The 16,514-nt window shown below is 39.4% G+C and overlaps 1 protein-coding gene across 3 annotated transcripts; it reads right to left on the reverse strand.

Annotated features, from left to right (window-relative positions):
• Positions 1-7,725: 7,725 nt before the first annotated feature.
• LOC108609697 (phenoloxidase-activating factor 2) lies at positions 7,726-15,757 on the reverse strand. 3 transcript variants are annotated; one of them, XM_089463433.1, is made up of 4 exons: positions 15,598-15,757; positions 12,640-12,981; positions 8,493-8,745; positions 7,726-8,434 (listed from the first exon to the last, which is right to left on the reverse strand). In XM_089463433.1, the coding sequence occupies exons 2-4, from the start codon at positions 12,973-12,975 to the stop codon at positions 7,827-7,829; spliced, it is 1,197 nt and encodes a 398-aa protein (XP_089319559.1). In that variant the 5' UTR covers positions 12,976-12,981; positions 15,598-15,757; the 3' UTR covers positions 7,726-7,826. The 3 variants fall into 3 exon arrangements, with proteins under 3 accessions (XP_089319559.1, XP_089319560.1, XP_089319561.1); XM_089463434.1 differs by having other exon boundaries at positions 15,559-15,717; XM_089463435.1 differs by lacking the exon at positions 15,598-15,757 and adding an exon at positions 15,214-15,341.
• Between the last annotated feature and the right edge of the window lie 757 nt (positions 15,758-16,514).

Here is a 16,514-nt window from a genome sequence, read left to right on the forward strand (position 1 = left end):
AACAGCTCTATTGCTCACCCGTGTCTCCTCTCCACGGTTTGAGATCCGCCACATGCGCCGTCCTTTTCCGCTTCTCTGCCTCCGATCTGATCCGGCAGATAACTGGGGACACAAAACTGGCCACTGTGTATGGACCTCCATACACGTGGTGCCAGTTTTGCTGCAAAGCCCTCAGCGGCATTAGACAAGTGGCGTTCCTTGGCCCACACTTTGTCACCTACGGCCGGCTTCCACTGCCGCCTCCGTAGGTTATATTGCCGCGCCTGATCCTGTCCAGCTCTCTCCAGGTTTCGACGCACTTGATTCAGCCTCTGCCCAGCTGCATGCGGCGGACTGGTCTTGCAGTTCTGACACAGCTCGTAACGCTGCACGTACGCCCGCGCATCCAGATACATACAAGGCCAGTAGTATCGTGCGGCCACCCGAACAATTGTTTTTCGGCTCCCAAGGTGGCCAGCGGCGACTGCATCGTGGCTCTCTTCCAGTAGCTGCTTGCGCCGCTCCATTGGCACACCGCCACACTATTGTGGCCGGCTTTATGCGGACTGTGCCGATATAAGTTTCCAGACTCTTCGCAATAGTCTGGCCACATTTGTGGTGCCTTACGCAGATCCTGGCGCAGCTTGGTGATCGAAGCGTCTCCTTACTAGCGACCAAGCGGCTCGCCTCTTTCTCCAGAAGCTGCCGTGAGAGTGCATCTGTTGCCACATTTCGCCTGTCTTTCCTGCGTCGAAGATACCGTTGCTTTTTGGTCCTGTTGGTGCCCTTCACATCCTTATCCACATGAAGCGGTTCTTGACTATCAGAAGTCACCTCCAGTGGCGTCTTGGACCCGATTCCATGCTTACAGCAATCATCGATAACTTCGCTTCCAGTTGGCGGCTTAGTTTGGGATCTCTTGACCCAATTATCAGCGCCAAAGCGCCACACTCCAGTGTGGTGCCTATACTAGCCAAGAAATCCCAGCATAGCATCAAATCGGCGATCACTCCTGGCAGGATCAGCAACGCTATCAGGATTTGCTTATTTCCCAGGCTGATCGTCGTCTGCAACTTCTCCAGATAGCCTCTGGGCAAGAAGAACTCCTGGAAACTCCGCACAAACGTCGCCCACGCCGTCCAGTGTCGGTTGTCGCCCCCTTCAAGGCCATGCCTTTCAGCAGCTCTGGCATCGCCCTCGGGATCATGTCCAACTCCAAGCCATATGTTTCAGCCGACCACTCCACTTGATCCAGGAACTCAAAAGGCTTTGTAGTGCCATCAAAGCGGAAGCTCCACTCCCTCACTTGTTTGGCCACCTTTGGATACTCCTGAGCTGTGGTGCCGAGCCCTCGTGGCCCTATTTCAGATTGCGGGGTGGATGTGGCTCCCATCTCACCTTGCCGCGTATCCTGCAGGCGCGCAGCTGCGCTAGTGGAGGGCACACACAGCCGCGCCACATGCGCAAGCTCTGCCTCCAGATCGTCCTCCGTGCCGGCGGTCGTTGCCTCATCCCTGAGTGAGGCACGGCGTCCATGCAGTCGACCCAGCTCGGCGATCCTCAGTGAGTAAGGAATGCTTCCTTCATTCCTCTCAACCCAATCGCCAAACTGCCTCCGCATACCGTCCAGTGTGCCTGACAAGCTCACTCCGAACTCGTCACCATAACGCAGCACTTCCTCCTTTTTTAAGTTATATAACCACGCTCCCACCATTGTCACAAATGCTAATTAACCTCTTATCGCAGGGCCCACGTTGGGTACCAGTTGTAACGAACCTTCGGTTTATCCCGAGTCTAAGCTGGGCTAGTTTCAGCTGACTGTGGATTCGTGCCAACAAATTTATTTGTTGAAGCGCCTGCGATATTAATTAGTCACTTGTGATTTATAGTTTAAAGCGTAAAGTATATTTTCTTGAATATAAGCTTGTAAATTTACACGTCACTTATTATCACTGGTTCGCATTAGCAAGGCACACTTGCTGAGTGCTAATTCAACGCACTCCGGCTGGGAGAGTGTTGTGCTAAGACACGCTAGTTTCAGTGGAACGATTCGGAAAACGTCAGGATTTGGGTCTGTGAACTCCGGCGGTTCGCTCGGCTATACAGACCTCTCCTACTATTCCACTCGCTCACAACAAAACACTAGCTTCGCTTCACTCACAACACTTCTCTTACGCACGGCTACGTGAACTTAGCGGACCAATGTCCTTTATGTCCTTTATTAAAAATATTTGCCAAAAACTAGCCGGAATCTTTTAAAATTCAAAACAATTCATTCACGGGTAGAATATTGAGAAACTTAAAAAAAGTAGAACACCTCGCTAAATAAAATTCTCCATAAGGAAGCCAATTATGAAGAAGCTGGCACTAAGTTGAAGGTAAAACACCCACTATTTGTTATCTCCTTTGAGCTTTATATAAATAGTGACAAATTCAGAGCGTTCTGCGCTCTATTAATATACATTAATAACTATGCTTGGTATCCCATGTCTCAACTGTGCACATAGTTTTGATCCATGGATACCAGTTAATGGATTCTTGAAGCTCGGAACAAAAGTTATAAAAATTATAAAAGCTCTCATGTCCGAAAGAGCAGCAGATTAAACAACATCACGGATGTTTTTCAGAGGGCTTTAGACTTATCTGATCCACTTTTGACGTCTTTGTCTTCAAAAAAGATAAAACTCTTCAAAATAATTTAATTTTCAAGTGAAGTGATATGTCTATTTGCTCTGATTGAGCGTCCGTTAATCGCGCCTCAGTCACGATAGGATGATATAAGCGAAATCGAAAATTAACAACTAAGAAAGCTCTAGTCGAGACTGCTCGACTACGAGATCCCCTGAACCCTTCGAGCAGCTGATATTTTAATAATCATTCGCATATGCACACACACACGTACACCCACAGAGATATGTATGTACACACGCATTGGCTGCAGTGGTGGCTTACTATGGGAACTTAATTGTTAAATAACTTTTTGTGGACATACTTTCTTCATGAAACTTTCAGACTATGATTATAACATGGATATGCATGTATTTGGTCTGATGATAGACGAAAATACTGAGAAAGAATTGAGTTTCGCGACGCACGCTCACAAAAGCACATACACGTAGCAAGGATGTAAGTGTGTGTGTGCATGCTCGTCGCGAAAATGTATTCTTTCTGTGCACAACAGCCTGTGCAAATTGTAAAGCCCAAAATTTGCCGTTGGTCTGCCTTGTGAAGTGAGCACATGCACACATACATTTGTGTATGTGTATGTTTGCATGGGATGGCAAGCTAATTGTCTCTGGATTTAGTAGTTTGTAAATTTTGTATGATTTGAATCGTAGGGTGACTATCAAATGGGCCATTATGACTTAATTAGAAATTTTTGACAATAATGAGTAAAGCTTGAGTATAATATGACATGTATATTTCATATATTGCAAAGCATTTAATAAAGTTAGTAGTGTTTTACGATAATTTTTTCGGTTGAAAATGTGTATAAAATAATTTTAATTATATATAATTATTTACGGATATAAACACATTTATAATCATGATTAGCAATAATAATATATAAATGTACTTATGTACATATGTATGTATGTTCATACATAGTACATCTGTTTAAAGTGGTTATGACAGTCCGTAAGACCGACCAAATGCAAATGCTGGACTTTAAAATTGCTACAAGCAGCAAGAGTAACGCACGCAGGTCACAAATGCTCATACATGTAGCAAGGGATTACAAGTGTGTGTGTGCATGCCCGTCGCGAAATCATATTCTTTATGCGTATCAACGCTTTCATACCCTTCCCACGAATAACCATCGAAACGCTTACATGTTGCTTGCATGAGCGTGACAAACGCTTTTATGATTTCGATATACCCTTCACTCAAAAGGAAAGAGCTGGGATCGTCGCGAACAATTTTCAAATTCTGTGCGGTGCTGCTATTTGAGAGGCCATAGAGAGAGAGAGAGAGAGAGAGAGAGTAGGACAAATAGCGCATAGCCGTGCTTCATATAAGAATGGCACCATTTCGTTTGAGCGCTTGCAGCACACTGATTTTGTCTTGCCTTATTTTCACTGCCTGAGCCTCAGAAGACCGAGCCGACCAAATACGAAGTTGTCCGGTCTGTTCTGCCACTAACCAGAGAACACATAGACTAGACAACTAGTGGAAAGCTTTTTGCACGCTTTTTTTGAGGCTTTAGCACCCCAGACAGCTTTGGACTCGCTCGGCTCCTTACTTTTAGGTTCGTGCTACGAAAAAATACGAACGCACAATCATTTCGCTTCATGCGCTCGACCGAGATGGTCAACTTTTGAACAAAAGATCCCTCTATGCTCAATGTTTCCCTTGCTCTCTCTCTCTCGATGCTCTCTGCTCTCTCGAATGTGTATATGTATGTATACATGTGAGGCTCACATTGTGAGCACAAGCAGCAGCTCACGAAAATTGAAATTTCTTCGCAGCAAGAACCCATGTCTTCCCTTCTGTGAAGAGTATACCGAACTTTTCAAACCGTTTGCCATGCGTTTTCGTTATTATTTGTCGGAAGAGTATGAAAGCGTTGGTGCGAATAATGAAAATGTTTTCGCGACGAGCATGCACACACACACTTACAGTATGCTACATGTACTATGAGCATTTGTATGCCTGTGTGCAAAGCCCTTGCTGGCTGTAGCAATTTGAAATCCTAGCATTTGAATTTGGTCGATCTCGTGAAGTGCTCACACTTACAGAAATATGTTTGATTGTGTGTACGCAGGGGCCGCGATGCTCACATATGATGATGGGGTAATCATTGTAGAAGCAGTTCAGTGCCTTTATATGTATGTGCGTGTGTGTATGTTTATATGTGTATGCATGCGACATGAGCATTGACGTGTGCCTACGACAACTTAGAATTGTGTGAACGATTTTGGGTTTTAATTGAAGAGGCGCGCTTACATTTAAGTAGATGATTTTATTTCAATGGTCGTGGGTTTGCCTATCAGAATGATATTTGCTAAAAATGTAGTACCTGATCAATCCCTGTGGCCAAATTGGAATGCGATTTTCGATCCCTTGTACCTGCACATATACAGGTGAAATTTACCTTTTTAATAAGAAGCATGTGTATGTACATACATACATATACTGGCTAAATGGACCCATTTTAATGGGTGCATCTGTTAGATGTCATAAAAATCATACAATTAAAAAATACCTATAAAAGTAATAGGAAGTGCACTTGTTATTTTAGTTAGTCAGCTACTTAAATAAAAGCGCCTCTTCCGGTCAAACCCAAAATCGTTCACACAATTCTAAGTTGTCGTAGGCACACGTCAATGCTCATGTCGCATGCATACACATACATATAAACATACACACACGCACATACATATAAAGGCACTGAACTGCTTCTACAATGATTACCCCATCATCATATGTGAGCATCGCGGCCCCTGCGTACACACAATCAAACATATTTCTGTAAGTGTGAGCACTTCACGAGATCGACCAAATTCAAATGCTAGGATTTCAAATTGCTACAGCCAGCAAGGGCTTTGCACACAGGCATACAAATGCTCATAGTACATGTAGCATACTGTAAGTGTGTGTGTGCATGCTCGTCGCGAAAACATTTTCATTATTCGCACCAACGCTTTCATACTCTTCCGACAAATAATAACGAAAACGCATGGCAAACGGTTTGAAAAGTTCGGTATACTCTTCACAGAAGGGAAGACATGGGTTCTTGCTGCGAAGAAATTTCAATTTTCGTGAGCTGCTGCTTGTGCTCACAATGTGAGCCTCACATGTATACATACATATACACATTCGAGAGAGCAGAGAGCATCGAGAGAGAGAGAGCAAGGGAAACATTGAGCATAGAGGGATCTTTTGTTCAAAAGTTGACCATCTCGGTCGAGCGCATGAAGCGAAATGATTGTGCGTTCGTATTTTTTCGTAGCACGAACCTAAAAGTAAGGAGCCGAGCGAGTCCAAAGCTGTCTGGGGTGCTAAAGCCTCAAAAAAAGCGTGCAAAAAGCTTTCCACTAGTTGTCTAGTCTATGTGTTCTCTGGTTAGTGGTTCAGCGCATTTTTTCGGTGTTGAAAAAGTTTGTTCTACAAGTCTAGTCTATGTGTTCTCTGGTCAGTGATATAAGTATACAATTAAAATTTGGAGACTCTAGCTTTAAAAATGTAGGAGATATAATCTTATTTTTGATTTTCGATAAGGTTTTCAATCGATAACAACTGATAACATAGTCAAATTCAAGGGACGCAAAAGTATTTGCATATTCTTTATTTCTTTATTCTTTATTTCTTCCAATTGCTAAATTCGCATTTACCGCATTTACATGAAGAATAGATATAATCTTGATCAAATTTAAACAAATTAAAAATGCCAGGGAAGCGATTGTCATTTGACATGATTCAATTGGTTTATTATAACCAGTGCATAGGAAAAATCGGCCTCGGAAATTGCAGAAATGTTTATAATATTGAAGAGGACAGTTTACAATATTTTAAGCCACGCAGGGAACAATAAAACACTGGAGCCAAAGCGTTCAACTGGCCGACCTCGGGCGTTAACAGATAGGACAGAGCGTATTCTAGCCAGGAAACTTAATGATAACCGAGCAATTTCGACTAGAACGCTTGACAGGAAGTTGCAGCAGAATATCGTATTGAGATATGCCGAAAGTGCGAAAGTGTCCGCAGATTCATAAAAAATAACGAGTCTGCACCCCGATTTGCACGGAATAAACGAAAAAACGTTATTGTCTTCAGATCATAAAAAAAAAGCGTCCAACATTCGTCAGGATGCATGTGGTACATGTGGACTCATATTCGGATAAAAGCATATTTTGCGACGAGTCGAAAATGATGGACCCAGCCGTGTGGGGCGAAAGCCTTTGAAAACCTTTGAACTGGAAAATATAATTCCTATTGTTAAGTTCGGAAAACTTTCACTGATGGTCTTGTGTGCAAACTCTATACTTTTTAGGACTCTGCGCATACTTACGCGGGATATGTCAATACGATATTCTTGCTGAAGCTCCCTTACGATCGTTCTGTGGTGGCAGACCCCACAAAGTATATATATTCTTGATCGGAGCGACGAGCTGAGTCGATTTACCCCTGACCGCCTATCCGTCCGTCCGTGTGTATTAATGCGTCGATCTCAGAAGATGTAAAAGCTAGAGACTTGAAATTTTTTTCCTAGGCTCAAAAATCGAAAGCTTGTCTTGTTATTTTGCTATCGATTAAAACATTATCGGAAATCATTAACAAATTTATATCTGCTACATCTTAAAGCTAGAATTTTAAATGTAGATTTATATGCACTTTATAGAATTTAGATTTTTGTTAAAAATTTACCCTCCACCCCTATAGTCAACACATCACCCATCAATTTTTAAAAGGCGTATTTCATAATCTGAATGAATATAGTCCACCCCCAAAAAAGCTATTAAGCAATTAACTTAATTGTTTAATAACTTGTCTTGTTAATTGAATTAAGTTCCCATATTAAGCCGACACTGCTGCCAATGCGTGTTTATGCGTGAGCGCGTATGCCTGTGTGTGTGCGTGTGTGCATGTGCGAATAATTATTGAAATATCAGTTGCTCGGATGGTTCAGGGGATCTCGTAGTCGAGCAGTCTAGACTAGAGCTTTCTTAATTGTTTAATGTTAAAGAACAAAAATATTTGTTTCCTATGTGAAAACACTTTCATGTTAAACTGTATAAAAAATAATTATCTTTATGCAAACATACTTTTTTTTATTAATTTTTCATTTTACATTGTACGATTCATAAACAAAATTCATACAATTTTCAAATATCTAAAATGATCGATTAAGGCGTAAAATATTTGGAATCAACCTGTCGCAAAGCAAGCTTTTGGTCTATCCATGGTCTTAAATAAGAAACCTTCGCGTATACACCAGGTATATTCTCTTCGCCACAACCTATACCCCAGGCAACTATGCCAGCGGATTTGAAACGGTTAGGTTGATTTTTAATTGGACACACTAATGGTGAGCCACCATCGCCCTTGCAAGTGTCCCTATCCTTTTCTCCCCCGGCACACATAAAGCTATCATGCAATATAAAATGCCTTCCAAGTCGTGTTTCGCGTAAATTAGCTTGGCATTTTGCGTTTGAAACGACGGGTAAATCTATTTTTTTTAAAATAACTTGGTATTCGCCTTCCTTTCCAAATTTATTTTTTCCCCAACCAGTTGCGTAACAGCGATCTAGCTCGAAATCCTCCCCTATATTCGGCAGGCAAATAGGTTGAATATTCATTTGCAAGTTAAATGGACTTTCCAGGAAAAGTAGCGCAACATCATTATAAAGAGACCCCTTATTAAACTGTTCGTGATATATTATCTCCTTAACATAACGATCCTCATGTGGAATTATTTCTACTTTCGTCTGCGTATCCCATTCACCAGCCCGAACTGAAATAAATATAAAGTATTTCAAATTAATATAATTAAATTGTTCAGGTCATCTTACCAATAAGAGATTTTGCATCCTTATTATGAACACAATGGGCAGCTGTCAGTATAACATCTGGGGCTATCAAAGCTCCTCCACATTCATATAAGTTGAGTTGCGATTCTTCTCTTAAAATTGCAACCATCCATGGAAATTCTCCAAATTCTGCTTCTTGATCGATTGCTCCCGTAATCTTAAAGCCAACTCCGTTTGGGTTTTGGTAACCACAGCCCCGATCAATAGGTTCAATTGATATATCTGCCTTTTCTTTCTGGTTAAAAAAAATATATATGTATGTAAGTATTATATACAGTGTCAAACATTAATATTCGGTTTTTTAGACTCATTCAGGAAGTGAAAGAGTATATTGGTTTTGTGCAATGTCCGTCTTGCTGTCCGTCCGTCTGTCCGTATGAACGCAATCTATTTCGACGCTATTGAAGCTAGAGACTTGAAATTCGGAACACATACTCGTGTATATCTCCGATTTATAGTGTTAAAATTTCCCAATCCGCACACTAGGGGCGTGGCAAATCGGAAAATGCATTTTCCGATATACCAGATATCATGTTTGTTGAAGAGCTAGAAAACTGAAATTTGGTATGTAGGTCTGCGTCGACCACCCAAGATCACGAGCTATGGCGGATATATCTCCGCCCATTGGGGGCGTGGCAAATCGGACAAAACTGTATCTCCTAAAGTTATAAACCTAGAATGCTGAAATTTTGCATGTAAGCTGATGTTTTAATTCTATGAAGATAGGTGAAAATTATATATCTACGCCCACTAGGGGCGTGGCAAATCGGACCTGAAGGTATAGTGATTTTTCGAATTCGGCTTTATTTTGGACACTATTGATGCTAGAGACCTGAAATTTTGTATATATGCGCGGGTTGACCACCCAAGGCCAACGAGCTATGGTAGATATATATCCGCCCATAGGGGGCGTGGCAAACCGCAAAAGTTGATATCTCCTATAGTTTAAGAACTAGAAGCTTCAAATTTGGATAGTTGAGTTACTGGCAGCCTCCTCTATCGATGCCCCAAAAATAATTTTTAAGCCTCTTTGGGGGCGTGGCATATCGAAAAATACCCTGTAATTTTCACATTTTCTGAGCGTAAGAATTCAAATTTTGCATTTGGGATACCGGTTGCTCGTTCAAAGAACTGGCCTAAAATGAGGAGTCTGCGGCCACTAGGGGCGTGGCAATCAACATTTATAGTGCCCATATTGCGGCATTTATATGCCTCAGCCATCTATTTATGTATTTGTACACATAAATAGGCTTAATAGGCATTGATAGCACGGAAGGAAAATTTTTATAAAATTAATAAAATATAAAAAAGCTAAAGTAACAAAAAAATTTTCAATTTAGAAAAACGAGTTTTCCGCGGGATTTGAACTCGCACCCAAGCCGAAAAGCATGCTCATGTCAAAATATCTAAAATAAAGATCGCCGGCGCTTTTGCCTATAGCACCACCGCGTCGTTTCGGTAAACAGTAGTTAAAACAAAATCACATTATTGTTATGCCGCCACATAGCAAAGAAAAGCCAGTGTAGCGGCTGGAAATTCAAAAACAATGCAAAGACAAATCAATCGCAGCGAGATTCTTATAATATGCTAGAGTACGTATTTATGTGTACATACCAGAGCTTGCGAATGAGAGTTGAGCGTTTTTTCGTTTATTCTCTTTCTCGCACCATAACTAAAAAAAATTGTGCAGACACGTCTCTCTCTCAACTTACCGTTACTTCATTTAACTCAAGCAAACGATCAGTGTTTGACTTGAGGAAACGAAAACAGAAACAACTATCTCCCTCAGAGCGCGAGAGAGCTAAGCCAGACGCGACAAAAACAGTTTCTGTCTGAGTTTTTTTGACTGTGTCACTGAAAGACACTTTTTTGCAGACAACGAAAAAGTGTTAACAGTTATTTGCGAGCTATGGTACATACATACACACATACAAATGAGCGCGTGTATAAGGCTGGAATGCTTGATGCTATGCGTGCAGACTTACATATATACATACATATGTATGTATTTGCCTATATGTAATTGAGGGCTATTTAAAAATTTCAAGTCTCTAGCTCTTATATCTTCAGAGATCGACGCGTTCAAACATACGGACAGACAGGCATCCAAAGAATACTGAGCCATTGTTTTGGAGGAATGGCAAAATATCCCAGTGGAATATGTAAGAAACTTGGTCCAATCGATGAAATGACGCTTGGGAGCAGTCATAGATGCCAACGGTGGCCAAAAAAAATATTAGTTTTAACTAAAAAGTAGTTAAAACACTATAATGAATTAATTGTTTTAGTTGTGTAAACACTTTCTTGTTAGCTGATTTTTGTTACTTCTTTTGTTTTTTATACCCTGAACCCATTTTCAATGCAATGGGAGAAGGAGGCGTGGCAGATCCCACAAAGTATATATATTCTTGATCAGGGTGACGAGCTGAGCTGAGTTGGCCCTGTCCGTCTGTCTGCCCGTCCGTCTGTCCGTGTGAACGTATGAACGCGTCGATTTCAGAAGATATAAGAGCTAGAGACTTCAATTTATTTTTTAAATGTCCGTAATTACAGCGCGGTTATCAAGTTTATTATTAAATCGATCGATAGATCGATATCGATAATTCATCCCGATATTTTTATCGATAAAAACCTTATCGAAAACCAATTATAAAATTATATCTTCTACACCTTTATTGCTAGAGTCTCCAAATTTTTAATGTATGCTTATATGCAATTTATACAATTTCGGTTTTTGTTAAAAAACCCACCCTTAAATTCACCCCCTGCAGCTCATGCGTGTTTATGCGTGGGTGCTTGTGTGTGTATGTGTTTGTGTATGTGTCTATGTGTTTGTGTATGTGTGTATGTGTTTGTGTATGTGTGTGTGTGTATGCGTTTGTGTGTGTATGCGTGTGTGTGTGTATGTGTGTCTGTATGCGTGTGTGTGTATGTATGCCTGTGTGTGCGTACGTGCCTGTGTGTGTGTGTGTGCGTGTTTCTTGTGTAAGCTGAAAGACGCGAAAAATTATTGAAATATCTATTGCTCCAAGGGTTCAGGGGATCTCGTAGTCGAGCAGTCTCGACTAGAGCTTTCTTACTTGTTATTAGTTGGGTTCAGGGTAGTGTCTAGTCGAGCACTCTCGACTAGAGTATTCTTACTTGTTTTTTTATAAAAACATGTAATATTTCTGTAAATAATAATGTAATTTTTATACCCTGAACCCATTGAAAATGGGAAATCAGGGTGTAATGGTTTTGTTGAAATGTATGTAACAGGCAGAAGGAGGCGTGGCAGACCCCACAAAGTATATATATTCTTGATCAGGGCGACGAGCTGAGTCGATTTGACCCTGTCCGTCTGTCTGCCCGTCCGTCCGTCCGTCCGTCGATTTCAGAAGATATAAGAGCTAGAGACTTCAAATTTTTTTTTAAAATGTCCGTAATTACAGCGCGCATATCAAGTTTATCATTAAAAATAGATAACTCATCCCGATCTTTTTTTATCGATAAAAAACCTTATCGAAAACCAGTTATAAAATTATATCTTCTACACCTTTATTGCTAGAGTCTCCAAATTTTTAATGTATGTTTATATGCAATTTATACAATTTCGGTTTTTGTTAAAATTTACCCCCCACCTCTAAATTCACCCCCTCACCCTCACTTTTGTAAAACGCGTATTTCAAATACTAGAGACTTGTGCTTTGGCAATTACATGCATATTCATGTTATAATCATAATCTGAAAGTTTCATGAAGATCGTACGTCCATAAAAAGTTATTAAACAATTAAGTTCTCATAGTAAGCGCACACTGCAGCCCATGCGTGTTTATGCGTGGGTCCTTGTGTGTGTATGTGTTTGTGTATGTGTGTGTGTATGTGTGTGTGTATGTGTGTGTGTATGTGTGTGTGTATGCGTTTGTGTGTGTATGCGTGTGTGTGTGTGTGTATGTGTGTCTGTATGCGTGTGTGTGTATGTGTGCCTGTGTGTGCGTACGTGCCTGTGTGTGTATGTGTGCGTGTTTCTTGTGTAAGCTGAAAGACGCGAAAAATTATTGAAATATCTATTGCTCCAAGGGTTCAGGGGATCTCGTAGTCGAGCAGTCTCGACTAGAGCTTTCTTACTTGTTACTTGTAGCTTAAATACCTTGTTGGGAATTTCACAACATAGTTCCAAATAATTAGAGCAAGTTCCGTCAAATCGAATGTCTATAATATTTTCTCCACTAGTATTTATCGTATCATTCGCACATAACCATCGGGGCACACATTCCTTCTGTATACCACATGACTCATATTTGGTTTTCTCTTTAGGAGTCTCAGCTGTTTGTGAAGGCTGCGTTGGTTGGATGGGCTGTATCGGGGTTGAAGGAGTGGAACTGTCGGTTTTAAAAATCTCAGCAATAAGATCATTTAATGAGGTATCATCGCCCAGGCAATAGCATGCGAAAATCACTACTATAAAACACTCAATTTTCATCATTGTTTCCTAAAAGAAGCAAGGTAATTATGATTATTAATTAATGTAATATTCAAGAATCTGTAAAAAGGAAATTATGCATATTTTTACACCCTGAACCCATTTTCAATGGGAAATCAGGGTATAATGGTTTGGTTAAATGTATGTAACAGGCAGAAGGAGGCGTGGCAAACCCCATAAAGTTTATATATTCTTGATCAGGGCGACGAGCTGAGTCGATTTAGCTCTGTCCGTATGTTTGGACGCGTCGATCTCAGAAGATATAAGAGCTAGGTCCGTGTATAGCACGCGCATATCGAGTTTTGCTTTAAATATCGATAAATTGCCCCGTTATTTTGTTATCGATTAAAAACATGATCGAAAACCATTAATAAATTTATATCTCCTACATCTTTAAAGCGAAAGTCTCCAAATATTTTTTGTATACTTATATGCATTTTATACAATTTAGGTTTTTGTCAAAATTTACCCCCACCTCTAATTCACCCCGTCACCCGTTGTAAAAGGCGTATTTCAAATACTAGAGACTTGTGCTTTGGCAAATACATGTACATATATCCAGGTTATAATGATAATCTGAAAGTTTCATGAAGAAAGTACATCCACAAGAAAATTTATTGAACAATTAGGTTCCTATAGTATATATATATATATATATATTCTTGATCAGGGCGACGAGCTGAGTCGATTTGGCCCTGTACGTCTGTCTGTCCGTCCGTCCGTCCGTCCGTATGTATGAACGCGTCGATCTCAGAAGATATAAGAGCTAGAGACTTGAAATTTTTTTTCCTAGGTCCGTGTATATTACGCGCATATCAAGTTTTTACCTATATATCGATAAATACTCCCGATATTTTATTATCGATCAAAAACCTTATCGAAAGCTAGTTATTTAATTATATCTCCTACACCTTTAGAGATAGAGCTTGCAAATTTTATATGTAGACTTATATGTATTTTATAGAATTTCGATTTTTGTTGTAATTTATCCCCCATCTCTATATCCACCCCCTCACCCTCACCTTTGTACAAGGCGTATTTCAAGTACTAGAGACTTGCGCTTTGGAATGTACATACATTTGAACATTATGATTATGCCCAAGCGCAGTCGCTGCCTACTGCGCAGTTAGCAGAGCGCGTTCTAATACGTGCGTGTGTATGTATGTGTGCCGAAAAGAATATGATTAGAATATCAGATTAGAGGGTTCAGGGTATCTCCTAGTCGAGCAGTGTCGACTGGAGTTTTCTTACTTGTTTTACATTACTTTACCGTTAACCACATTAAATAAATGCAAATATTTCGTTAATGATAATCTTACAATAAATGATACATAGATATATACAACCAATAGGAAATCAGAGTATAGTGGTATTGTTAAAAAGTATTTAACAGGCAGAAGGAGACGCGTCAGACCTCGTCTGTTTGTCTGTCCGTATGTTGAACGATTCCATCTCAGAAGATATAAAAGATAAAGACATGCAATTTTTTGGTAGGTGTATGCACATATGTACACACATATTTATGTATGTATGTATATCATTTAGCATTTATCTTTACTCAACGAATTTTGTTATTCCTTCGAACAGTGTTTTTAGGTTTACTTAAGTTGAACAACGTGTGTATTACTCTGAAGGCCCATTTATAAAATGTTCTTATCAAAATGAATTGACGTACATATGTATGTATGTATATTTAGCTACAAGCTCAGCTTTAAGTATTGGGAAATAAGTGTTAAAGGTGATAAAGCCACAAAAACTTATATGTACATACATATGTACATATGTACATACATATATATAACATTTAATAGGGCGGCACATTATTCTTCGGTCGATTACACAATACAAATGCAAAATCTTATAAAAATGTAAACAAATATGTACATACATACATACATATGTACAATGAAATGTATAGGTATATACATATGTATGTATGTATGTATATTTCACTTTCAGACTTTATGACGATACAAACAACCAATGACTAAATTAGTTACATAACTCCCTCTCTATAATGTACAACTTTTTTACGGCCAGGAATGTCCCATTCATTCCAAACGATTGTAATTTAATGTTTATACAGACCGGTTTAATTTGCGATGCCGCAGTCACAAAAATACATACAATATGTGTGTATGTATGTACCTATCTGTATTTAATACATACATACATAAATACATATGTATGTACGTATTTATACGGATGTATCACTGTACTGCATTATACACACAAACCCACCTTCGAGCATATACAGCCACTGACAGATTTGTGAGTTGCGATAGACACACGCACATGTGCAAGTGTGTAATTTCTTAAAAACAACTAGCAGTACTGAACATGGCTTCTTGTTTACAAACAAGGAGATAATTATATACTTGTGATTTACAGGCACACATACACAAAAATACATACATATGTATGTGTATACTGATGTACATAAACATATAATATACAGGTTTGTAAGTATGTATGTACTAAATATACATACATATGTATATACATACATACATATGCATACATTCACATTTATAAATTTCCCATTCACATGTAAATACTAAGTTAAATACGAAAAATTCGTCTTACTAAAATACGTAAATATGTATGCACATAATGGCTATAAACCTTTTTGAAATATCTCCAAGGTTCGTTGTGCTACACTCGGAGTTTAAAACGAAACTGATGCTCTTGATGTTGAAATTGAACTTGACTTTATAAGCTTTTGATCGCTTAGGTTGCGATCATCCTCGTAGAAGCTTTAAATCAAGACAGAGATTTGCTGTCTTATAGCGCTCTCGCGCAAAACGCATCGTACATACATACATATGTACATATGTACATAATATCTGTAAATACAAGGTACACTCAATCGTGCATACATTCAATACATGTCTATGTACATCTACATATGTATGTACATACATACATACATATGTACATACATACATACATACATATGTACATATGTATGTACGTAGAGACATTAATGTGTGAATGTACATATTTGTTGCATGTACATATTTCAATATTCAAATCTGAAACTCCTATATGTATGTACATACATATGTATGTATACACATACATATACAGGTTTTTAAAACGCTTAAGCTCTAGTCGAGTTTGCTCGACTTCGGAATCCCCTGACCATTCGAGGAACTTATATTTTAATAATTATTCGTTTTTCTACTTACACAAGAAATACACGCATATACACACATACATATGTATGTATGTACACACTCATGAACACGCATTGGTTGCAATGTGAACTTACTACAGGAACTTAATTGTCTAATAACTTCTTTTCAATGGACTATCTTCATGTTCTTTAGATTTTCAATGGGATATCAGGGTATAATGGTTTTGTTGAAATGTATGCAACAGGCAGAAGGAGGCGTGGCAGACCCCACAAAGTATATACATATATTCTTGATCAGGGCGACGAGCTAAGTCGATTTGGCCCTGTCCGTCTGTGTGTCTGTCCGTCCGTCCGTCTATCAGCCTGTCCGTATGTTTGAACGCGTCGATTTCCGAAGATATAA

Source organism: Drosophila arizonae, chromosome 3, assembly GCF_054131065.1.
Source record: "Drosophila arizonae isolate 15081-1271.41 chromosome 3, UAZ_ARI_1.0, whole genome shotgun sequence".
NCBI lineage: Eukaryota > Metazoa > Arthropoda > Insecta > Diptera > Drosophilidae > Drosophila > Drosophila arizonae.